Below are 26,812 nucleotides of genomic sequence, written 5' to 3' on the forward strand. Positions count from 1 at the left end.
AAATTTTCTCCCATTCTGTAGGTTGACTGTTCACTCTGATGGTAGTTTCTTTTGCTGTGCAGAAGCTCTTTAGTTTAATTAGATCCCATTTGTCAATTATGGCTTTTGTTGCCGTTGCTTTTGGTGTTTTAGACATGAAGTCCTTGCCCATGCCTATGTCCTGAATGGTATTGTCTAGGTTTTCTTCTAGGGTTGTTATGGTTTTAGGTCTAACATTTAAGTATTTAATCCATCTTGAATTAATTTTTGTATAAGGTGTAAGGAAGGGATCCAGTTTCTTAGCTGTTCTTGTAATGGTAGCTTGGTAGTGGTGAATTCTCTCAGCATTTGCTTGCCTGGAAAAGACTATCTTTCCGTCATATATGAAGCTCAGTTTCACTGGATACAGAATTCTTGGCTGCTAATTGTTTTGTTTGAGGAGGCTGAAAATAGGCCCCAATCCTGTCTAGCTTGCAGAATTTCTGCTGAGAAATCTGCTGTTAATCTGACAGGTTTTCCTTTATAGGTTACCTGGTGCTTTTTTCTCACAGCTCTTAAGATTCTTTCCTTCATCTTAAATTTAGATAACCTGATGGCAGTGTGCCTAGGTGATGATCTTTTGCGATGAATTTCCCAGGTGTTCTTTGTGCTTCTTGTGTTTGAATATCTAGGTCTCTAGCAAGGCCAGGGAAATTTTCCTCAATTATTCCCTCAAATATGTTTTCCAAACTTTTAGATTTATCTTCTTCCTCAGGAATGCTGATTATTCTTAGGTGAATGGATTGGTTTAACATAATCGTAGACTTCTTAGAGGCTTTGTTCACATTTCTTATTCTTTTTTGTCTGTCTTTGTTGGATTGGGTTACTTTGAAGACATTATCTTCGAACTCTGAATTTCTTTCTTCTACTTACTCGATTCTATAGTTGAGACTTTCCAGAGCATTTTGCATTTCTATAAGTGTTTCTATTGTTTCCCTGAAGTTTTGATTATTTTTTATTTATGCTATCTATTTCATTGAATGTTTCTCCCTTTACTTCTTCTATAATTTTTTTGGTTTCCTTACATTGGGCTTTGCCTTTCTCAGGTGCCTCCCTGATTGGCTCAATACCTAAACTTCTGAATTCTTTTTCAGGTAAATCAGGGATTCCTTCTTGGTTTGTGTCCATTGCTGGTGAGCTGGTGTGATTTTCTGGGTGTGTTAACGAACCTTGTCATGTCATAGTACCAGTTGGTTTTCTGATTCCTTCTCATTTGGGTAGGCTCTGTCAGAGGGAAGGTCTAGGGCTGAAGGCTGTTGTTCAGATTTTTTGTCCCACAGGGTGTTCCCTTGATGTAGTACTCTTCCCCTTTTCCTATGGATGTGGCTTTCTGAGAGCTGAGCTGAAGTGATTGTTATCTCTCTTCTGGATCTAGCCACCCAGCAAGTCTACCAGGCTCCAGGCTGGTACTGGGGGTTGTCTGCACAGAGTTCTGTGATGTGAACTGTCTGTGGGTCTCTCAGCCAGGGATACCAGCACAATATTTGGGGTATCTCATGGGTCCTGCAGGAGTAATCTGCTTCCTTCAGAGAGTCTGTGGGTCCCCTTGGGTTTCCTGATTTAGTTCTGCAGTTGTTCTGGAGCAAAAATTAATAATCCGAGCCTCCACATGCTTCTCTGTCCATCTGAGTCGGAGCTGCAATCTAGTGCTACGGCCCGTCTGCCACGATCTGACAACTCCGCCCTTTGTTTCTTTGTAAAGTTTTTGACTTAATGTCTATTTTATCTAAGTATAGCTACTCCTGCTTTTTTCTTTTTCTTTTTTGGGTTTCCACGTACATGGAATTTCTCTTTCCATCCCTTCACTTTCAGTCTGTATGTCATTATAGGTGAAGTAAGTTTCTTATAGGTAACATATAGTTATGTTGTAGAAGTTATGAAGAAATTATTTTAGGCAGGTAGAGAGGAAAAACGGTCCTTGGGAAGTTTTCATTTTTTATTAAGGAGATTGTCCTTCCTAATGGTGTCTTCCTGGTTGAAAATTAGTTGACTGTATATACTTGGGTTTACATCTGGGCTCTCTGTTTTGTTCCATTGGTCTTTGTGTATGTTTTTATGTCACTCTCACATTGTTTTGAATTATTCTGGCTTTATAATGGATCTTGGGATCGGGTAGTATGATGCCTCCAGCTTTGTTGTTTTGCTTAGATTTGCCTTGGCTATTTGGAGTCTTTTGTGGTTCCATACAAAAATTTTTTATTTTTTTTCTATTTGAAAAATGTCATTGGAATTTTGACAGATTGCATTGAATGTGTAGTCATCCATTTTTGAGTGGTATTTTTGCTTGATGTAAATTTTGAGGTTGACAAGTTTTTATTTCAGTATTTGGAAGATGCTGTTACATTGTCTTCTTTTTCCCATTGTTTCTAATTGGAAAGTCAGCCATTACCTCTGTTATTTCTCTACATTTAATACATTGCATGTCACATTCTTTTTTTCTTTTTTTCTTCTGTTTTGAGATGGAGTTTCACTGTTGATGGCCAGGCTGGAGTGCAATGGCGTGATCTTGGCTCACTGCAACTTCCGCCTCCCAGGTACAAGCGATTCTCCTGCCTCAGCCTCCCAAGTAGCTCGGATTACAGGCATGCACCACCATGCCCTGCTCATTTTTATATATTTAGTAGAGACGGGCTTTCACCATGTTAGGCTGGTCGCAAACTTCTGACCTCAGGTGATCCACCTGCCTCAGCCTCCCAAAGTGCTGGGATTACAGTCATGTGCTGCTGCGCCCTGCCAATGTCACTTTCTTCTGAGTATTTTGAGTATTTTCTATCTTTGATCTTCAGTAGTTTGACTATGATGTGTATAGGTTTGATTTCCTTTTGATGTATTCTTGTAGGAGTTCCCTAAGCTTCTTGGATTTGTAGGTTGATGTTTTTCATGAAATACGGGAAAATTTCAGGCACTATTTATTCACAAAAATTTTTTTTCTGCCCTATTGTCTCTCTGTTCTCCTTAAAACCACATTTTCAGGCCGGGCACAGCGGCTCACACCTGTAATCCCAGCACTTTGGGAGGCCGAGGTGGGTGGATCACTTGAGGTCAGGAGTTTGAGACCAGCCTGGCCAACATGGTGAAACCCCATCTCTACTAAAAATACAAAAATTAGCCAGCTTTGGTGGTGCACTCCTGTAGTCCCAGCTAACCCGGAGGCTGAAGGAGGAGAATCACTTGAACTCGGGAGGTGGAGTTAGCGGTGAGCCAAGATCGTACCACTGTACTCCAGCCTGGGCGACAGAGAGAGAGACTGTCTCAAAACAAACAAAACCATACATTTTCCTTTAATTCTTTAAACACTTTCGTTTCTTTGTACATATTTAAAATAGCTGCTTCAAAGTCTTTGGGGCATCTCAAGGTTAGTTTTTATTGACTTTTTTCTCTGGACTCTGGGGCATAGTTTCCTTTCTTTGCATGTCTAGTGGTTATTTATTTATTTGTTTATGAGACAGGATCTAGCTCTGTTTTCCAGGCTAGTCTTGAACTCTTAACTTCAAGTGAACCTTATGAATAGCTGGGATTACAGGCATGGGCCATCACACCCAGCTTGTAATTTTTTTATTGTATTCTTTATATAGTGGGTGAATTGTGATAGATTCTGAATTCTGTTTTCTTGTCCTGAAAAGTTGATAGTTTTTATTCATGTAGGCAGTTCAAAGATAATCATCTTGACTATGTGGTAAGTGCCAGGTTTATTCTGAGTCTAATTTAGTAGAACATAACCTCCAAAACTTCCCCCTGTGGATCGTATGGGTTTAGTTTTAGGCTTTGTGGGCCTTACTCTAGGGCACAGTTCTTCATTCTCAGGGGGCCTTTTCTGGTGTCTAAGCTGGATGTCTGGAGTATCAGGTTTTGGTGCTCCACTCTAGCTGGGCTGGGACTCCAGCATCCTCCAGCACTTCTTAGCTTCTAGTATCTCTGTTCTCTTTCAACGTAGTAGCTACTGCTTTCTGGCAAATTGCATATAGTGTTGCACTGTACATAAGCCCTTGGCAAAGACCTCACAGGGAACTCTCACATGGGCTTTTGCAAGATAATGTCAAGCCTGACAAGAAAAAAATGGATCTCTTTTAAGATCCAGTTTCAGTGTATCTGCATCTACCCTGCTTTGAGTTATTATAACAAAGTGATGGAAAAAAAAACCCAAATAATGAGCTAGTCTTTGTACAGCTTTTTCCCTCTCGATCTTGTAGATTCCAGCCATTGTGACTGCCCAGAACTCTGATCTCTCCCCGCTCAGCTCAGTGGGAACACTGTGGTCTGCCTGGACGCCACTCACTGTGCTAGAGTCAGGGGAATGTCCTTAAGCAGACAGCCAGGAATTCACGCGACTTACCTCAGGAACTTCCTTTCTATTGGGGGGTGACTCTCTTGCGCTGCATTTTGTCCAGTGTCTAAAAGAAATTGCCTTACATGTATTTTGTCCAATTTTATGGTTAAGGTAGATAAGCTAGTCAGGTTGTAGTTACTCTGTTATAACTGGAAGTGGAAGTCTTAATCTCTGAACTTTATATACATACGACAAACCTGAAAATAATGAAGGAGGGCAAAGAGTATCAGCAGAAAGCTGACAATCCTAGGAGGTACCTAGCCTCTAGCTTGAATATCCGCTCATCTTCAAGACACGAAGATCATCTGCCAGCTTTGCTCAAACTATCTGAATACAGAGGAAACATCCAATGAGTGCTTTTTAGATGCAATGCTTATAAAGCATAAACATAGTATATATTTAGTAAATATTTGATAAACTAATGATAAGACATTATAACTTATACCATTTTCCATTTCTCAGCAATTCAAATAATCACCATGTACTGTGCTTTAGGTCTTGTTTGGCTTTTCTGTAGGAAAACTTTGGACCTTATTGAGAAGAGGAAAACACTTAATAATTGGGCAGACGTCCTAGTGGCAGCCCACCAGAGCTCTACTGCCTTCAGACACTGTTCACACTCTCACCATTCATGTGTGTTCAGCATCTGAACTTGGCCCTGTGGCATAAAGACCCTGATGAAAGCTAATGTTTCTGTTTTCATGAAAATATTGAATCTAGGGAACACCTTAGAGGAAAAAAGCCTTTTAGGTAAGATTGGTTTGGAAATTGGGAATGACCCAGCTTGTGCCTATATATATGTGGGCCTGCAATCAACTTCTGTGGTAGGAGTTGCCTACCTGAAGGGAAACTTTTTACGTAGGATTAAAAAAAATGATACTAATTTAAAAACAAATATTTTAAATATGTTCAAAGCTAGTGAAAGTAAAAATAAACTAATTAATATTACCCCAGTATTAAGAATTTAGCACACCTACAACCATCTGATCTTCAACGAACCTGACAAAAATAAGCAATGGGGAAAGGACCCCCTATTTAATCAATGGTGCTGGGAGAACTGGCTAGCTGTATGCGGAAAATTGAAACTGAACCCTTTCCTTACACCTTATACAAAAATTAGCTCAAGATGGATTAAAGACTTAAATGTAAAACCCAAAACTACAAAATCCCTAGAAGAAAACCTAGGCAATACTATTTGGGACATAGGCACAGGCTAAGATTTTATAATGAAAATACCAAAAGCACTTGCAACACAAGCAAAAGTTGGCGAACGGGATCTAATTGAACTAAAGAGCCTCTACATAGCAAAAGAAACTACCACCAGAGCAAATAGACAACTTACAGAATGGGAGAACGTTTTTGCAATCTGTCCATCTGACAAAGGTCTAATATCCAGAGTCTACAAATAACTTAAACAAATTTACAAGAAAAAACCCCATTAAAAAGTGGGCAAAGGACATGAACAGACACATCTCAAAAGAAGACATACATACGGCCAACAAACGTATGAAAAGAGGCTCAACATCGCTGATCATTAGAGAAATCCAAGTCAAAACCACAATGAGATACCATCTCACACCAGTCAGAATGGCGATAATTAAAATGTAAACAAAAACAAAAAAATGCAGATGCTGGCAAGGTTGTGGAGAAAAAGGAACACGTTTACACTGTTGATGGGAGTGTAAATTAGTTTAACCATTGTGGAAGACAGTGTGGTAATTCCTCAAAGATCTAGAAGCAGAAATACCATTTGACCCAGCAATACCATTACTGGGTATATGTATCCAAAGTAATATAAATCATTCTATTATAAAGATCCATGGATGTGTATGTTCACTGCAGCACTATTCACAATAGCAAAGACACAGAATCAATCCAAATGTCCATCAATGATAGATGGGACAAATAAAATACTGTATATATATATACCATGAAATACTATGCAGCCATAAAAAGAACAAGATCTTGTCATTTGCATGGATATGCATGGAGCTGGAGGCCGTTATCCTTAGCAAACTAGGGCAGTAACAGAAAACCAAACACTGCATATTCTCACTTATAAGTGTTAGTTGAATGATGAGAACACATGGACACATGGAGGGAAAAACACACACTGGGGCCTGTTGAGGAGAGGAGGGAGAGCATCAGGAAGAATAGCTAATGGATGCTGGGCTTAATATCTAGGTGATGGATGATCTGTACAGCAAACCACCACTCCCCACGTTTACCTATGTAACAAACTTGCACATCCTGCACATGTACCCCTTAAAAGCTGAAGATAAAAAATTGTTTTTTAACGGTTTCTACCTGTAATCTCACTTTGGGAGGCTGATGCAGGAGGATCGCTTGAGCCCAGGAGTTTGAGACCAGCCTGGGCAACAAAGGGAGATCCCATCTCTACAAAAAATTAAAAATTGCTGGGCACGGCAGCTTACACCTGTAATCCCAGCATTTGGGGAGGCCAAGGTGGGAGGATCGCTTGAGTCCGGGAGATCAAGATCAGCTTAGGCAATATAGTGAGACCCTGTTTCTACAAAAAAAATTTAAAAATCAGCCAGGTGTGTTGGTGCGTGCCTGTAGTCTCAGCTACCTGGGAGGCTGAGGTGGGAGGATCACTTGAGCCTGCGAGGTTAAGGCTGCAGTGAGCCATGATCATGCCACTGCATCCCAACCTGGGTAACAGAGAGAGACCCTGGCTCAAAAAAAAAAAAAAAAGGACACACAATTTTCTTGATACAGTATATTGGGTCTTACGACCCAAGTGAAAGGATAATAAATTTTAAAAATATATAAATCAATGCAAATAAAGAGAATTGGAAAGTAGACAATTCTAGATGAAAGATTTCAACGAATTTTCAGAGGACAGAAAGCAAAAGCAGCAGCAACAGATGTAACGGGGTGGAGAAAGCCATGATGTAATTTGTGCAAAAGAGGATAGTGATGAAAAGTGAACTTGAGACTCAGAGCTGATAAGCACAAAAAGGGGCATACCAGCTTTTTGAACAGGGGTGTGCAGCTGTTCTACATATGGTTGTCTCATGGTTTATTAGTCCATATGTAGAACAGCTGCAACTCTTCATCTCTGGAAACTTCTGCAGAGAATTCCTAGCACTTACACCCCAAGCAAGGGTCCAACTTCTCATCTGATTCACCTTAGAGCAGAGGTCTGCAAAGTGGCTCAGTCCCTCTTCTTACAAATAAGGTTTTATTGAAATGCATTCTGTCTATTCGTTTATGTATTATCTATGGTAGAATTGCAAAGTTGCAACATAGACCTTATGGCCTGCAAAGCCTAAAATATTTTCTGGCCCTTTACAGAAAAAGTTTGCTGACCACTGCCCAGAGTAGAGCCTACCAGAGGAGCTTCACCTACACACTCATAGCTTCAATAAATGTTTTAGGATCTTTCCCTAAACCTAAATAGACCATTAGGCATCCTAGATGCATGGAGAAAATCCTCATTATGAAAGGGAAAATCCAAATTAAATAGGCAAAATAATAGAGAAAATAACTCATGAAGAAATAAAAGAAATGGTTTTTAAAACTAATTGGTATGCTCAATGACAAAGGGAGCTCTATTCTCACATTTCTATAAGGTTATTTCTTTGGAAAAAAGAGAATTTACGTTTCTGATTGGTGAGTGGCAAGAGTTCAACATTGCCAGGTATGGTGGCTCATGCCTGTAATCCCAGCACTTTGGGAGGTTGAGGTGAGTGGATCACTTGGGGTCAGGAGTTTGAGACCAGCCTGGCCAACTTGGTGAAACCCTCTCTCTACCAAAAATACAAAAGTTAGTCAGGCAGAGTGGCATGTGCCTGTAATCCCAGCTATTCGGGAGGCTAAGGCACGAGAATCACTTGAATCTGGGAGGCAAAGATTGCATTGAGCAGAGATCGTGCCTGGGCAACAGAGTGAGACCTTGTCTCAAAAAACAAAAACAAAAGAAAAAAAAAAAAGAGTTTGACATCAATTGCTCCTCCCAGCCCAGCTCTTCTTTTTCTTTTTCTTTTTTTTTTTTTTTGAGACAGGGTCTTGTTCTGTCGCCCAGGCTAGAGTGCAGTGGTGTGATCATTGCCCACTGCAGCCTCTGCCTCTTGTTCAAGTTATCCTCCTGCCTTGGCTTCCTGAGTAGCTGGGACCACAGGTAAACACCAACATAACACCAACATGCCTGGCTAATTTTTGTATTTTTTTTTTTTTTTTGTAGTGATAGGAGTTTTACTATGTTGCCTCGGCTGGTTTCTAACTCCTTGGCTCAAGCAATTCTCCCATCTAAGCCTCCCAAAGTGCTGGGATTACAGGTGTGAGCCACCGTGCCCAGCCTGTTTCCATATCTTAAGTAAATGCAATACATATAGTAAAAACCAAGTGTATGTGACTCTATTCTTTCCCAACACTTGGGGCGTGACAAGTGAGGGGTAAGCAATTTTTCTTTCAGTAGTCTGGCTAAGTAGGTAAGTATCTGCCTTGCCAAATATCAACCCAGCAGATGCATCACAAGGTCTAGATTCCGGGAAGATGGCAGCAAGCTTGATTGTGATTGCAGGTCCAGGTTACAATGTGTTCTGTATTCTGACTCTACTGACAATAAAGCTGTTAATGTTACCTCCATCTGCCTGGCTCCAGTTTATAATTTGAAACAGATCTCTAAGGAATAAGGCATGTGATTTCTCAGCCTACTTAATCCCGAACACATGATGATATGTTTGTTGGCTGTGACTTGAGCTCAGGCCCCCAAGTGGCAAGTGAGAATTCTACTTTCTTTTTTTTTTTTTTTTTTGAGATGGAGTCTTGCTCTGTCACCAGGCTGGAGTGCAGTGGTGTGATCTCAGCTGACTGCAACCTCTACATCCCAGATTAAAGCAATTCCCCTGCCTCAGCCTCCCGAGTAGCTGGGACTACAGGCACACACCATCATGCCCGGCTAACTTTTTGTATTTTAGTAGAGACAGGGTTTCACCATGTTGGCCAGGATGGTCTCGATCTCCTGACTTCATGATCCACCCGCCTGGGCCTCCCAAAGTGCTGGGATTATGGGCGTGAGCCACTGCACCTGGCTGAGAATTCTGCTTTCTAATCTAACAGATATGAGAAGGTGGTATATTCATTCATAAAATAAGTTGCTGTATGAAGGGAGCAATCAGAGAACAAGAAAAAACCTTCAAAATTTTAAATATAGTTGTTATGAATTTAATATTAGAGTTAAAAGATAATGTTGGAAAACTCTCAAAGAAGACAGAGCCAAAAAGGAAAGAAAGAAAAAAAAAAGAGCAAAAAACATAGCTGAGAAAGTCTAAAAGGAACAATATCTACAGATTTAAGAGGACAAATAAACTAAACGGGAGAAATTTAGTAAAGAAAATTCTCCAGAGCTAAGGATACAAATTAAATAAGCCTACAACATGCCCTGCAAAATGAATGTTATTAATTTTATCAAAACAATAGAGGTGTTTGTTGTCCTGGCTGGTTTTGAACTCTTGGCTTCAAGCAATCCTCCCACCTCAGCCTCACAAAGGGCTAGGATAACAGCTGTGAGCCATGGTGCCCAGCTGCAAAATGAGTTTTTAAAAAAAGATTCACATTAAGGGACATCATTGTGAAATTTTAGAATACTAGAAATACAAAAAATATCCTAAAGGCTTCTAGAGAGAGGAAACACAGATCGTATCAAAAAGAACAAAAATCAGAATTGTATCAGTCCACTTAACAGCAACAGCACAGGCTAGGAGATTCTGAGAAGCTTTCAAAGGGAAACTTTTCAACTTAGAATTCTAGACCTGGCTATCAATCATGAGAAAAAAGATGTTTTCACACATCCAATAATTTGAAAAGTTTGTCACCATGAACCTATTCTTAGGAAGCTATGGCAGGATATGCTCAAGCAAACGGAGAATTTTAAGCTAAAAGGAGAAAGGTATGGATTCCAGAGATGGACTCTGGATCCAGCCAGAAAAGGGGAAGGAAAAGTCTGGAACAACCTTGCAGCAGCCCTGGAAAACGAATCCACATTGATGCAAAACTAATGGGGAGGAGGGGCTGGGATAGAGGAAGAGGGTGGGGGAAGACTCCAAAGAGTGAATGATATAAAGGAACATTCCAAACGAGTTAAAGTACATAAGAAAACATATACAAGAACATGTATTTGTAGTACACTAAGTGTTGGCTCTGATTCAACAATATTTACATAGTTTTACATTACATAAATGGTCATTAAATATGATATCCATATTGGGAGGAGAGGGGAAGGACATGAGAGCCAAGTCCTTATCTATCATAAAAAAGTCAACAGATCATAATATAATTCAATATGTAAGGTCTAGTGTTAACAAATTGTTAACAGTAGATTCTTTAGAAATATAAATGACCCAAAGAAAGAGCAAAGAATTTTAAGTGGTTGCCTCTACAAAGGCCTGGATGGAGAGAGGTGGAATAAGGCATTCTTTCTTTAATCAGCAAAATCATACTGTTAAATAACATAAACTTTATTGAGTTAAAACCTTTCTTCATTAATTGTCTTGAAATTACTTTGAATTGTACAAATGGCAGAATGTTGACTTTTCAGTTGACTTTTTACAGTTATGCAGGAATCCACCTAGACTACTTTTCTCCTTTCTGGATGATGTAATATATTTAGATTTTTCACTTAAAATCATGGTTATTCCCTCATGGGCCATTCTCCAGAAGAACGAGGAGTAAGTCATGTTATCTCCTATGTGGATGCAATCCAGGAAAGCTTGCTTCACTCATCTAATTTTACTAAGGAAGTTCACACTTGTTATCTCCTTATTACAATTTAAATTATAATAACCAAAGATATGTGACTAATTTAACTTTCCAAACAAATGAGGCCACTACCCTCCCTCCACTACTACCACCCCCCAGCCCAAGTTATCATCATCTCTCACATGGAACACTATGACCCTGCTCCAATCATTCTATAGATTGTAGTCAGTGATCTTTTAGAAACACAAATTGAATTCTACAAATACAAATCCCTATTCCAGCCCTAGTATCTTAATCTCTTTAATGGCGCTCTGTTGTTCATAGGACATCCTTAACACGGCCTACAAAACCATGAATTGGCCCCTTTTTCATTGGCTTCATCATTCTTCTCTCATTTGTTCTCTGCCATTCATAGGAACTGTGAAGCTTCTGAGGGCCAGGTGCTGCTTTATCCAGGGACTTTGTAAGTGCCTGGCCATCTGTTTGGGACACTCTCCCTGCTTCCCCCTCCCTTCAACTCTTTCCCCTTCATACTTTAAAGCTCAACCACCATGTCCCTAAGGAATAAAATGTGGGAGCAATTTTATTTTATTTTTATTTTTTAGATAGGCTGGAGTACAGTGGTACATCACAGCTCACTGCAGACTCAACCTCTCTGGCTCCAGTGATCTTCCTACCTCAGCATCTCGAGTAGATGGGACCACAGGCGCGTATCACCATGCCCAGCTAATTTTTGTATCTTTTTGTAGAGACAGAGATTTGCCATGTTGCTTAGGCTGGTCTTGAACTCCTGAGATCAAGTGATCTGCCCGTCGTGGCCTCTCAAAGTGTTGGGATTATAGGCATGAGCCACTGCACCCAGCCTGCAATTTAAAACAAAAATCATTTTCTATTTCTCAATAGTTCAGACATCATTTGGTATCTATTATGTCTATTGCATGTCCTGTTTTTTGTTTTTTGTTTTTTTTTGAGATGGAGTCTTGCTCTGTCTCCCAGGCTGGAGTGCAGTGGTGCGATCTCGGCTCACTGCAAGCTTCGCCTCCCAGGTTCACGCCATTCTCCTGCCTCAGCCTCCCAAGTAGCTGGGACTACAGGCCCCCACCACCATGCCCCGCTAATTTTTAAAATATTTTTAGTAGAGACGGGGTTTCACCATGTCAGCCAGGATGGTCTCGATCTCCTGACCTTGTGATCCACCTGCCTCAGCCTCCCAAAGGGTTGGGATTACAGGTGTGAGCCACCGCGCCCTGCCTGCATGTCCTGCTTTATCTGAGAATGTTTCACTTGGAGAAGGAAGCCTTTCTGATCTCTCACAACCATCCAGACTATGTCAGTGCTACATACTCTCCCGGCTTCTATTACTTTTCCTTTCAAGCACACATCTCAATTGTTATTAAATTGTGTACTTTATGGTCACTTCCTGTCTCCACTACTGGAATGCAAGTTTACTGCCAATGGGTCCAGCACAGCTTATAGTAGGCGCTCAGCAAATACTTGTCAAATGATGGAATCTGCAAAAACTAAAGATAATAAACCAGTGTCAATACCAAAGAAAGAATAAACCAATGTTTTAGCTCACAGGAAAGGAGTATAGAATGTAGCCTGTGATTCCTTGATCTCCTCAATGCACCTCTTCACTTTACTAATTCATTCCCAAGGTCACGCTCTGTACCTTGCACCCAGAACTGCTCTCGGAAATCTCTTACATCCCTTTCTCTGACCATATCATCCAATTAGTCCATATCTGCTGCTCGCACTCATACTTGCTCTCCCACTTCATGGAGACTTCTGAACCTTGATTCTTCCATTTTCTCTGAATCTAGTTCTTCAACTATACCCCCGGCAATCCCCGCATCCTGGCTTGATACCATACTCAATTCTTTGTTGGGAGTTGAGTACCACTGGAGAAAAACAATACAATCATGCAGTTTGGCATCACCACAATTCTCTACATTGTAGCCAATTACTGATCTTTCTGAACTACCCTTAGTATTATGTTACCCCATTTAAAGCCCTTCCAAATTCTTGAATGTGACATTTTAAACGCTTTATTATTTGCCTCCCTTGCCAGCTTCCCCTCTCAGAATTTCAGTGCTCTATATAGTCATAGTTTAGCCGTTGGTAGCCTCCAAGATCCTCCCCTTGCTCTGTGCTGCTCCTATTCTACAGCTTACATGCTGTTGACTCTGAGTCCCCACCCTGGCTTCCCTACTCAAGTGTCATGCTTGTGTATATTCCCACCTCTGGACATCACCTGAATGTCCCACAGGCACTATCAACATATTTAAAATTGAACCTGGTAACTTAAGCCAGAGAAACCTAATAGCTATCCTTGTCCTGATGTTTTTATTTCCTAAATGCATTTGCAAATCACTCCAATCTTCATCCCTACTGCCATCATCATCCCAGTTCAGTCTCCATTTCTGAGACTATTGCATTAGTGTCCTCTTCTTGACACCCTTGTCTTTCCTCTATGTAGCAGAGTGAGCGTTCACCAACCCCTTGAGCCCTTCAATTGCCTACACATTAAAATGATCAGATTATATCACTGTATTACTAAAGTTATCAAAATTGCATACTTACCTCTCCTCTCTATAGCTTCATCTTTTGACATTGTACTACACGCACACCAGTTCCTCTACTCACTATGCTGCTCCCGCTTTCAGAATTCCACCCCCCATCTCCCCACTTAACCCAACATTCTGATTCTCTCTCTCTAATCTATCTACACGAAACGTAAGTATAGACTTCTTTAAATAAGATTCCACAAAATAAGCTAAGTGATTTTGCTTACATTTCATTTCACACTTGTTTCAGAAACCCATGGCTTCAGACTACGACTATGTCTTTTGACTTCAAAGTTAATACTCTTTTTCACTAACCTAAGTTTTAGTTTTCTATGTCACGCCAGGTGACGTAGAAAATAATTAAAACACAATAAAATATTATATTTTCCCTTCTCTACTTTCCCTTCTCTACCTAACAGGATGGTAGGCATCACAAACTCTGAGAACACAAAAAGTGGATCTTTTGAAAAGGCATAGAAAAAAAAAATCAGTGAAATGTAGTCATTAAGTAGCCTACATTCAGATCTTAACAGGAGACTGAATAATAACTTCCCAAGATTAAATCTTCCTTATGGGAGACAAGAACCCAGTTTTGCTTTTGACTCTAGCAACAAGTAGGTATGCAGCTTGGTGATATCAATTCACCTCTTTGAGCCTTAATTTCACCTTCTTAACCTGTACTCAGTCCATAGATCATTAGATAGGCCAAAGATGGAAATGGGATGGGGATGACCATGAACCCCTTGAAATTTTATACACAATTCTAAATATGAACTCACTCTATTTTCTAAGGAGAGATTTCTCAGCTTTCATTATATTCTGAAAGGGTTAGTAAATTCCAAAGTGATTAAAAACATTTAGATTAACTTATTTCTCATTTCTCATATGACTGTATAAATACTTTTAAAACTATGGAATTGGAGATCCATTACTGGTTTACGTTTTATAACATACTTAGACCATAATGACGGACCTTTTTCTGTTCTTTGCTTCAGGATCTAAATCTAATAAGGTTAAGGCTAAATTATAATTCTAGGCATGTTATAATCAAGAAAAACTTACTCTGCTATTTCTTAGCAGATGAAAGGTCAATGTAAAGGGTGAGGCTACTATGTTTGATGAAGTAACACTAACTTCATTTCAAGTTCTATGTGATTGAGATTTAAACAATGACTGAAAAAAGTCACAAAAGGGCAAAATTCCATTAAACAAAAACACTCTATCATTAAAAAAAAAAACAAAAAACAAAAAACAAAACATAGCCTGTAGTCCACTTATTTCAAGCAGTATGTATTACAAAATTACTGACCAACAAAAGGAACTCTGATTATACGGCATCCTCCAGCACCTAGCTCAACTCCATTTCCTTACTTTAAATCTCCAACTGCCTGCATGGTTATTTGCCAACTCAATCAAAGGATTAAACAATGCTTATCACCATCTTCCTGAAAAGTGTACCTATCTCCGTACTTCATTATCTCTGTAGTGGTACTCTGTTCTAGTTATGTAGGCTCAAGCTACTTATGCATTTGAAAGAGGTCTAGTATCTCTCAAGCCTACAATAACTTCAGGTAAGAAAAATGATTAAAAATCAGAAAACAACTAGACTCTCCATTTAGAATCAACTACTTTCCTTTTTTTTTTTTTTTTTTTTTGAGATGGAGTCTTGCTGTCGCCAGGCTGGAGTGCAATGGCGAGATCTCGGCTCACTGCAACCTCCACCTCCCAGGTTCAAGTGATTCTCCTGCCTCAGCCTCCCAAGTAGCTGGGACTACAGGTATACGCCACCATGCCCAACTAATTTTTGTAGTTTTAGTAGAGACAGGGTTTCACCATGTTGGCCAGGCTGGTCTTCAACTCCTGGCCTCGTGATCCGCCCGCCTAGGCCTCCCAAAGTGCTGGGATTACAGGCGTGAGCCACCGTGCCCGGCCCCTAGAATCTACTTTCTTAAGAACTCAAGGAAAAATACTTGTGCTTTCAATAAAAAAAAATTTGCAAGGAATAAAAAGACATGAGGAAGTCTACAGAATAGGACCTAAACAATATGACAGTTATGAGAAAATAAAAAATTTAAACACTTACTGGATATTTGACGTCAAGGGAGAATATTTAAAGATAACCTATTTATGGGGTGGGGTGCAGTGGCTCACGCCTGTAATCCCAGCACTTTGGGAGGCCGAGTTGGGTAGATTACAAGGTCAGGAGATCGAGACCATCCTGGCTAACATGGTGAAACCCCATCTCAACTAAAAATACAAAAAATTAGCTGGGCATGGTGGCGGCCGCCTGTAGACGCAGCTACTTGGGAAGCTGAGGCAGGATAATGGCGTGAACCTGGGAGGTGGCGCTTGCAGTGAGCCGAGATCGGGCCACTGCACTCCAGCCTGGGTGACCGAGCAAGACTCCGTCTCAAAAAAAACACAAAAAACCCAAAAAAACAAAAAACCTATTTATGGATAAAATAAAATGATGCCTGAGACTTGTTTCAAAAAGATAAGAGTGGAAAGAGGTGCATGGGGTACAGCTCAAATAAGTTTGGTCAGAAATTCAGAATCACTGAAACTGCGCAATGGGTAAATGAAGGTTCTCTTAAAAAAAGTAAAAATGATTTACAAAATTCTTATGAGAAGAAAAATAATTGTGTATACTGTACCACTCTCAGCAGTGAAGCCATATACAATTGGGGTCTTAAATAGGAAGGGTGGGTTGGTGGTACTCACATCATCATGCAAAACGCACAGGAACTTTATTACCACTTAGTCAACAGAGTACCAAACTGAGTTTGTTTGGTCAGTGACTTTCTATTACACCAAATCTGCATGTAATTGTTCCTCGGCTAGCACCAATAGGACGAAGAGTGTATTTTAGAAAAAAATTCAAGTGAAAAATTAGTATAATCAATTCGTAATAAATGATGCCTAGGACAGAAATTAGCTATAGGACTAAACAAAACTTTGGTTTTAAAATGAGCAAGGCAAACAGCAAAAGGTTCAAACATGTAGGATTTTTATGGGGCAAAAATTACTATCAAGTGTTTCAAATTACATTATTTCAAGTGGGTAATCTGATGAGTTTTATATTTTGCAAAAGTAATCTTATTCCAATTATCCACATCCACAGTCCTGAAGATGCAGACCACCTGGACACAGGTATTGACAAGGATGAACTTTTCTGTGCAACTAAAAGTGGTGTGTAGGGGAGGGAGAACCACATACCTCCCTGGTCAATTTCTTCCTAAATAAAAATATGGTAAATTTAATTGCTGATCATGAAATCTGTATTGAACAAACATTAGCTTGACTTACCTGTCTTCATGAGACAGACTATGGTCATCAAAAATCGCCTGTGTGCTTCAGTTACCTGAATAATTCAAATAATATATCAACAGAGTAAGCTATATATTTCTCTCTAAAAACTCAGCATTTCTTCCATTAGAGATTACTACAGCTAGAAAATTCTAGCGATCACTGAATTTTCTGCCATGTGTATTTTGGTATGAATATATTTTGAAAACTAGCCATTCTTAATAAACAATTTCAATAAGGCTAAAATGTCATATTAATGTACTTAAAAAGTGAAGAGATACTTGAAAATTTTTATATCACATATAACCTATCTTTTCAGGTCAATATAACAAGATTAATCTATAGTAATTAATCAACACACTATAGAGTAAGACTGAACTTTCTAAATACTTAATATAACTTTGTAAGTCCCCAATATACTTAAAGTTTGATTTTGTGTATTTGACTGACAAAGCTTTAACTTATTTTAGTATTAAGACCTAAAAATTAATCTTGAACAATCTTCAACTTTCTGAAAATTTTGGTTTGTATATTTAAGAGTTAAGGCCTATTATCAACATTTGGCATCTATTAATGCATAAAATTAATAGCATAGAATATACAAAAAATTCCCCAAACTGATTCCTAGAATTCCTGAATATTTTTTTTTCTTTTTTTGAGACGGAGTTTCGCTCGTTGCCCAGGCTGGAGTGCAATGGCGTGATCTCGGCTCACGGCAACCTCTGCCTCCCAGGTTCAAGCGATTCTCCTGCCTCAGCCTCCCGAGTAGCTGGGATTACAGGTACGCACCACCATGCCTGGCTAATTTTGTGTTTTTAGTAGAGATGGGGTTTCTCCATGTTGGTCAGGCTGGTCTTGAACTCCTGACCTCAGGTGATCTGCCCTCCTCGGCCTCCCAAAGTGTTGGGATTACAGGTGTGAGCCACTGCGCCTTGCCTAAAATTCCTAAATTTCTAATGAATGGCAAACACAGAATTCCATCTATGGCCAACTGAGGCAACACAAGACTTACTACTGTGTACCTACTTCCTAAAAATTACTCGAATTCCCAAGTATGTATACCACAAGGATCCTTTAGGAACTGGTTTACTTCAATAAGATCTCCCTTAATGTCTGATGCTCAATTAGTGAGACACAATTACTTCTCCAGATTTAAATCCCTATCATGACATTACTAAATTACCAAATCTTTCTAAGCCTGCTATCCTTATCTACAAAATGAGGATAAAATATATAACTAGTTTTTGTGAGAATTAAATGACAGCACGCATCGCTGTCAGGTAAATAGCATTCAAAACTGGCTTTTTACTCACATTTATATTCTTAGTACTCTCTCTGGGCTGGATTTTATTCTTGTATTTTCTCTAACCAGTATTTTACTCTTTTCGATATATTATTTTCAGAAGTGACCTCAAATCCTTTGTTGATATACATAAACTCCAAGAAGAACAAACCAACCAACCCAATCTAGTTTTGTTCCAGAGTTCACAGTATAAGGAAAAGAGAAACATGTAAGTAAGGGGAAGAAAATGAAGAGTGAGAGAACATTTCTGTGAAGAAAGCATTTGAAAGAATTCCACATAGGAAATAGATCCTGAAAAGTTATTTTCATAGTGGTTTAATAGGTGTCACAAAAAGGTATTTTGTGGCAATGTCATTCTTCCTCAAAAATTGAATACCTTCATTTATTTGCCAATTTCATAAAACAGCATTCTGGAGGTCAATTTTTTCAGTGATTTAAAAATGAGTAAAACATTTTTAAAAAGATTTAAACTTGAAACAGACCTCATTCCACTGTAAATTTTAGGCATTACTATTCCTGAGTGTCAACTATACACATCAAATGATTAAACACCTCCCTCCTGATCTAGTCAAGATATCTGCAGTAAGCAATGTGTAAATGACAACTGTTCCCAAAAGACTTATGATAAAGCTTTTAGAATAGAAAATAAACATCTCAACAAGTAAAATTACTCTTTTCAGCATTAAAAAATAATTTGTGAAAAATGTAGTGAGTGTAATTATGAAGTGGCATACTCATCTCAACTTTAGTTCTAAAATAACACGACATCATTTTAACTAAGAGAAATGCTGGTTTTCCAAATAGCAGGTTACCTTTTACCCGAGGTTTAAAGAATAAGTATCAGCATCATGACATCACTAGAAAGAAATTGAAGCATACAAGGAATAAACTATAGTTTCTTTTTATATCAAAATGTACTCTTGAAAATGTGTTTGGCACAGTGCTAAATCATATATAGTTAATACTAAATATTGCAGGATACAATAAAACCCTGGAGTTAATTGTTTACACCCTCTTATGGGAATGAAAATAATAGATAGATACCAATTATTCAGAAGTCAGCCTATACAAACTGTATAAACAATATTTTATGTTTTGCTTTGAAAACCAGTGATATAATAAATTTTACATAAAAGACTGTAAAATAATATAAACGGATTTAAACAGATTTTTACAATAAGAAATTCAAATGGAAACAGACAAGTAACAAAGAGAAGTAAAAAAATTTATTGCAGTATTCGCTCCACCAGATTACCTGGGGATCCCTTTTCTTGTATTGTTTTCAGGGTGACCTAATACATCAAAATCTACATTTACAAAAACTCCTTCTGCAGATAGGTCATAGATACTGCATGCTTTTTTTTTTTTTCAACAGAATAAATTATATATCCAGGAGATTCTGCCATTTTACAGCCTGGAAAAAACAACGCTTCCCTGGAAACTGGGCTAAGCTAAAGAAAGCCATCCGCTGCTAGGTTAAACTCCAAGAACACTTTATTAAGAACATTAACAGACTAATTTCCAACATTCACTTGTTTATTTTTTTTAAACAGAAAGTTTTTTTCCAAGATATAAACAATTTTTGTTAAACTATAATACAGTGGGAGTAAAAATGAACTGAGAATCTGTTTCTGCTGCACAACAGCGAAGGGAGCTCCCACAAAAATGTTTGCCCAACATTTCCTTCTTTTGTTCCTGCATCCCAGGTTCCACTTACTCTTCATAAAACTGATTTTTTTTTTTTTTTTTTGCCAGAATGTTGGTATTTCAAGTTTTTCTGCCTTTTAAAAAAATTCCTGTAAATTTGGCTGCATGTACAAATTCATTAGCTGGAAGTCCCATCCTTGGCGGCATACAGGGATCGTAAAGTCTGAACAACTTTATTAGTCAGCTTATTAGCACTCGTTAGAGCAATTTTTTTGTAAATAATGTCTGACTCTTTAATAGTGTCTACCCAAGGCACCAGTTTGCGGCCATCACGGCGCTTAGCCTCAGTCCAGGAGCCACTGTAGGAGCCTGCCATCCACTGAACACTGAAGCCATTGCTGGTTTTCTGTACTACTCTTGCAATTTGTGGTCGATCTTTGTACTTTGGACAGCAAATAGCGATGACATCCATGACGTCAACACTTTCATTCATCTGTGCTGCCAACTCCGTAGAGTCTGAATTTCGTTTTGACCTTCTCAATGACTAAAACATTGGGAGGGGGGAAAAAAGACCAAGTGTTACACAAAAGAATTTTAGTGAAATTATTGTTTTTATTGCTTTTAATCCCTTGACGCCGGGAGTTGGGATTTCCCGGCACACTTCCATTGCCGGCAATGAGACGCACCGTGACCGCCAGCGCCAAGGGGTTAACATATACTTGTAAAACCATATAACTCTTAATTTGTACCCGTGTCTTTACTCTTATTGATATATAAAATTATATATACATATGAACCATAAAGCTACATAAAACTTAGCAACAATGAAAATAACACACATTAATACAATTCAAAGAAAAATTAACCCTTTATGCTGGATAAATCTCATTTCTGTTTTTTTTTTATTGTCTTTTATGTTAAACTTTCTACAAAAGGATGTATAAATGGGTAAGTAGAGAATCTCTATCTACAAAATGTTTTCTCTTTTAAGTATTACATTACTTGGTTGTACATTTAATAGACTGACATATATAAGCACATAAAAATCATTTTACGTAATACGCTGCGAAATACGTTGACTCCTCCTCCGCCTCACCCCTGAAGTGCCTCCTCCTCTATCCTCCCCATCACTTTCATCATCTTCTGTCTCTGCTGCTGTATTATTTTTAGGGCTGCCTCCTCCAAGCAGTGAGGTAATTGCTTTGTTCCGAGCATTTGTGCTAGCTGACACCTCCCCTTCTTCTTCTTCTTCATCAGGGTCCAGATGTTCCATGAGAAGTTTGAACTATAAAAAATAGATATTATTTCAGAATTTTAAGTAAATATTTCAAGCAAGATTGTTAAATTCCTAAATGTTTTCTATGGCAGTAGTTTGCTGTGTGTGAAACAGATGTTAGCCATCATCTAAGTTAGGGGCTGGTAAACATTTTCTGTAAACAGCCAGGTGGTCAATATTTTTCACTTTGAAGGCCATATAGTCTGTCACAACTACACAACTCTGCCACTGTAATATGAAAGCAGTTACAGACAAATAAATGAGTGGGCATGAATGTTTTCAGTAAAACTTTATTTGCAAAAATAGGCAATGGGTTAGATACAAAAACAGCCAGAGTTTTCAGACCGTTGGTCCAAGACATCAAGCAACCAGGTGACAATTACTGACAGACATTTTCTAGTTATCTCCCCTCTTTGCTCTCTGCTAAGAGGATATAAGAGAAAGCAGAGAATGTTGAAAAATTTTAAATGAGAACTAAAATATTTTTAAATTTTAATGTATGTAAGGTTTGCAAAGTCAATGAATAATATGAAAGCCACTGTGTAGATTATATTCTTAGCTCAAAAATTCTTGTTTCTATGTTCAGCTACTTGCTTTAAAGTAGATTTTTAAAATTTTTTTAAGAAAAATAGAAATGGAGTTTTGCCATGTTGGCCAAACTGGTGTCAAACCTCTGGCCTCGAGTGATCTGCCCACCTCAGCCTCCCAAAGTACTTGGGAGCCACTGCACCTGAACTAAGTAGATTAAAATATAAAACTTTATTTTTATTTTTTAGGACAGTCTTCTAATTTAAAAAACATTTTAAACAACTTTTATATTGTGGTAAAATAGAAATAACATAAAATTTGCCAGCTTAACCTTTTTTTTTTCTTTTTAAATTCAGACAGGGTCTCACTTTGTCACTCAGGCTGAAGTGCAGCGGCGTGATCATCGCTCACTATAGCCTACACCTCCCAGGCTGAGGTGGTCCTCCCACCTCAGCCTCCCCAGTAGTTGGCACTACAGGTGCGCACCACCATGTCTGGCTAATGTTTGTATTTTTTGTAGAGACAGGGTCTCGCTCTGTTGCTCAGGCTGGCTTGGACTTCTTGGACTCAAGCAAACCTCCAACAATAGGCCTCCCAAAGTGCTAAGATTACAGGTGTAAGCCAGCATGCCTAGCCTACCAGTTTAATCATTTTAAATGTATAATTCATTGGCATGTTGTACAACTATCACCACTATCCATTTCCAGAGCTGTTTCTTTCTTTGTTTTTTTAAATCACTGGACGTCACAGCTCTGTCCTCATTAAACAATAACTCCCTGTTCTTTCCTTCCCTGGTCCTTGGTAACCTCTAGTCTATTCTCTGTCTCTATTTTAAAAGCACATTTTATATACATACATTTGCATACTTGTTAAGTGAGAATGTATGCAAATATATATTGGCATTACTCATATAAGAACATATGAAAAAGTAATAATATTGGTTGTCAGAAAAGAAAGGAACAGAATGGCCAAACAGGGTAAGGGGATGACTGTTTGCAGTTTTACCTTTTATGACATATAAGTCATGTATTTTTCTGATTTAAAAACATAGCCCTCTGTATCCCCGGATTCCGCACCTGCAGATTCAACCCACAGCGGATCAAAAACTATTTGGAAAATGCCACAACAAAAATAACAGCACTGGCCGGGTGTGGTGGCTCATGCCTCTAATCCCATTACTTTGGGAGGCTGGCGCCTCACCTGAGGTCAGGAGTTTGAGACCAGCCTGGCCAACATGGCGAAACCCTATCTCTACTAAAAATACAAAAATTAGCCAGGCGTGGTGGCGCATGTCTGTAATCCCAGCTACTTGGGAGGCTGAGGCAGGAGACTCGCTTGAACCCGGGAGGCGGAGGTTATGGTGAGCCGAGATCACGCCATTGCACTCCAGCCTGGGCAACAAGAGTGAAACTCCGTCTCAAAACAAAACAAAACAAAACAAAACAAAAAAAACAGCATTACAATAAAAAATAATACAACTTAAAAAAATGTGGTATAACAACTATGTACATAGCATTTACATTGTTTTAGGTATTATAAGTAATCTAGAAATGATTTAAAGTATATGGGAGGATGTACATATATGCAAATATTATATTTTTTAAATAATTTTTTTGAGACAGGGTTTCACTCCCGTCACCCAGGATTGGGTGTAATGGTGCAATCTCAGGTCACTGTAACCACTGCCTCTCAGGCTCAAGCACTTCTCCTGCCTCAGCCTCCTGAGTAGCCGGGACTACAGGTGCACACCACTGCCCCCAGCTAATTTTTTGTATTTTTTGTAGATATGGGGATATGCCATGTTGCCCAGGCTGGTCTCAAATTCTGACCTGCCATGGCCTCCCAAAGTGTTGGAATGACAGGTGTGAGCCACCTCACGCAGCCTACTATGCCACTTTTTATCAGGCCCTTGAATATCGGAGGATTTGGGTATCCATGGGGGGACTGGAACCAATTTCCTGTGGAAACCAGGGGACAACTACAAAACACACACACGGGTTTTCCTATTATCTTTCATTTTCACTAAAATAAAACTATTCGTGGGCTGTTGTTTCCTAAGAAAAAATAATTAGGATGCCATAGGTGCAATGGGAAAGACAAGCTTAAAGTAACTCATTAAAACCACATAGAGAAAAATTATCTTGATAGTTCATGAAGCTTACATTCAATGTAAAGGAGATAGTTATCTCCCCACCAGCCCCCCACATTTACTTGTCAAAAAAGTCCTTATGAGAAGTAAAAACTTTTGGTTTACTACTCACATCTAGATACTGCTTTACTATACTCCTCTTCACCTCTTCTGTGATTTTGGAATTAGCCATGTCACTCCGCAGGAAGTCCAGTGTTTGTTTTGGATGAAAATGAACTCCTGTTTTTCGGTTTATCGCTTTATCATACACTTTTGCAGATTCAGATGGAGAGTACTTCTGAATTTTACTGTTTTGGGAAAACAAAACCAAAAACTTTAAAACTATGGATGCAACATATTTGGAGAAATCCAATTATAGGTAGGAAGCATCATATTAATGAAATTAGTTTCTCATGTCTATTTTTAATACTATTGTGATCCTAGGACAGCTTCAATACAATTACTTAATATCACCTAACTGGTTTACCTCTTTCTACTAGTTGCTGCCCCACCCCCAACCTATCCATTCTCTATACAGTGGCCAGAATGATTGTTTATAAACTTGTTTCAGGTTATTAACAACTCTGCTTAAAAATCTTTCCAACTCCTTAGCATTGCCTAATTAACTTTACAAAGTTTTAAACTATTTTGCATGTTGCCAACATTTAACATCAAAACATTCCTTATAAGGCCAGGAGCAGTGGCTCATGCCTATAATCTCAGAGTTTTGGGAGGCCCGTGTGGGAGGATCACTTTGAGACCAGGAGTTCAAGAGTACCATGGGCAACACAACTAGACATCATCTCTACAAGTAAAAAGTAAAAAAAATTAGCTGGGTGTGGTGGCATGCATCTGTACTCCCAGCTACTCAGGTGGCTGAAGTAGGAGGACTACTTGAGCCAGGAGTTCATGATTGCATAACTGCATTCCAGCCTGGGCATCAGAGCGAGACCCTGTTTCAAACAAATACAGAGATATTCCTCTTAAAAATCTGGATTTCTGGCGTCTCCTGAAAAAGTGGGAGCTCTGGCCACATTATGCCCACCCTCTCCTTTGGTAACAAGCTTATGGAAACTTGAGACAGGTCCACTTAAATGACATCTCTTTCATCATGAAACACTCTTTCCAGTTGGCCACTGACCAGGTGGCCTATTAACATTTGACTTTGTGATTCCTAATCTTGGATTTCAATGAATGTAAAAAATGACCAAAATTCCATGGGTATAGGCAGGAAGAGATATCTTTAATGACTAATGGTGGGTAAAACCACAGGATATTTATAATAACTGTACCTTTTCTCTCTCTTACTTTATAGAGTACTTTAAAGACTATTTGAGTTCTATTGGAGCTCAGTTTAGTTGGTTTACATCTGTTACTTCAGAGTTCTTTAAAAACTTAAACTTGTAATCTATTTTAAGGTTAGCCTGATTCTTTTTAAGGAAATCAACAAAATAAGCCCTTCAATTTGTAATGCATTATCACCAAGTACAGGAATATGTTTTTTACCCTTTAATAAAATAATAAATTATGGCATATTACACAACAGAATACTATACAGCAATAGAAGAGAATAAACTCCTTTATAAAAAGGAACATTTCTAACATTAAACATGCAAACAAAACTGGGTTTCATATTTATCATTATTATGTTTTTAGATGGAGTCTCGCTCTGTTGCCCAGGCTGGACTGCAGTAGCATAATCTCAGCTTACCGCAATCTCCGCCTCCCGGGTTTAAGCGATTCTCCTGCCTCAGCCTCCCGAGTAGCTGGGATCACAGGTGTGCACCACCATGCTCACTTAATTTTTCCATTTTTAATAGAGATGGGGGTTTCACCATGTTGGCCAGGCTGGTCTCGAACTCCTGACCTCAGGGGATCTGCCCACCTCAGCCTCCCAAAATGCTGGGATTATAGGCATGAGCCACTGCGCCCAGCCCAAATATTTATTATTTGAACAGAGTGAAGTTTTTTTTCTCACTGCTTATGTAACCTTACCTATCAGAAAATCCACAAAGATTCTTCAAATGTTGTTTTAACATTAGAAGCAATAAAATACCCTGGGACACATTGGCAAATTCAATTAAAGGAGCTGAATTTTCTGGCAAACATTTCATCACTGAATTTATATCGTCTTCTGAATCTGAATCTGAATCTGAATCTACACGTTTCCGTGACTTCCGAGGCCTGGAAACTTCTTCTTCACTGTCGCTTGACTCATTTTCCTTACTAGGTGATGATTTTCTCTCTTTCCTTTTGTCCTTTACCATAGACTGAAAGAAAAAATTGTTTGATAAACAATAAAAACAAAATGCCACTAGTAGATATAAGTGTTCTCCATTCAACAGCTTGAAAAAGCTTCCTTAAATGAGTATTTTATAAACCTCTTGACTTGATATCAACAACTGGTATGTAATGTTAGGGGATAGTTTCTAAAACTAAATAAAATTATATACAATATCCACCCCCTCCCCCACAACCACTCCTTCAAAAAAATCCTTGTGAAATATCATTCAAAGGGAAACAATTTTCTTCTAAGGATAGTAATAAAAGATAGTTATAAAAGTATCAATTAGGTGCATAGGTAAGCCATTATAGAGGAAAAGCAGTAATTATAATTTAACTGAGGAGAATAAAGTAATCTTGGACATCCCGAGCTTCTATCAAACTCTCCTTTTCAAGAACATTTCAGCAAGATAATACGCAATTTTCTCTGAAGACTTAAATCCTGTTTCTTTGTACTTTATGAAAATGTTAGTTCTTAGAAACAAAGTCAACTGGATTTAAGCAGGTTGTGTGGTGTGTGTGTAGGGGGCACATTATAACAACATTTATTCGAAACTGGAAGAAACATTTACAAAGACAGCCATACCAACCAGTAAGCAGGTAAAATAAGAGAACATGAGGGCTAAAGCTCCTGGGAAATTATTAACTTCTCAAACTTAAATGTGCACATTAACATCTGTGGATTTTGTTGAAGATGCAGATTCTG

The 26,812-nt window shown here is 38.7% G+C and overlaps 1 protein-coding gene across 1 annotated transcript in view; it reads right to left on the bottom strand.

Annotated features, from left to right (window-relative positions):
* Positions 1 to 19,129: 19,129 nt before the first annotated feature.
* Positions 19,130 to 26,812, bottom strand: part of NIPBL (Nipped-B homolog (Drosophila)) — a 198,880-nt gene continuing 191,197 nt past the window's right edge. Inside the window, exons 44-47 of the mRNA XM_012002359.1 lie at positions 25,819 to 26,093; positions 23,957 to 24,131; positions 20,988 to 21,176; positions 19,130 to 20,435 (exon numbers count right to left, since the gene is read on the bottom strand). Of these exons, the coding sequence (XP_011857749.1) occupies positions 20,070 to 20,435; positions 20,988 to 21,176; positions 23,957 to 24,131; positions 25,819 to 26,093 (1,005 nt within the window). The 3' untranslated portion in view covers positions 19,130 to 20,069. The remainder of the gene's footprint in view (positions 20,436 to 20,987; positions 21,177 to 23,956; positions 24,132 to 25,818; positions 26,094 to 26,812) is intronic.

Source organism: Mandrillus leucophaeus, unplaced genomic scaffold, assembly GCF_000951045.1.
Source record: "Mandrillus leucophaeus isolate KB7577 unplaced genomic scaffold, Mleu.le_1.0 Scaffold684, whole genome shotgun sequence".
Classification (NCBI taxonomy): domain Eukaryota; kingdom Metazoa; phylum Chordata; class Mammalia; order Primates; family Cercopithecidae; genus Mandrillus; species Mandrillus leucophaeus.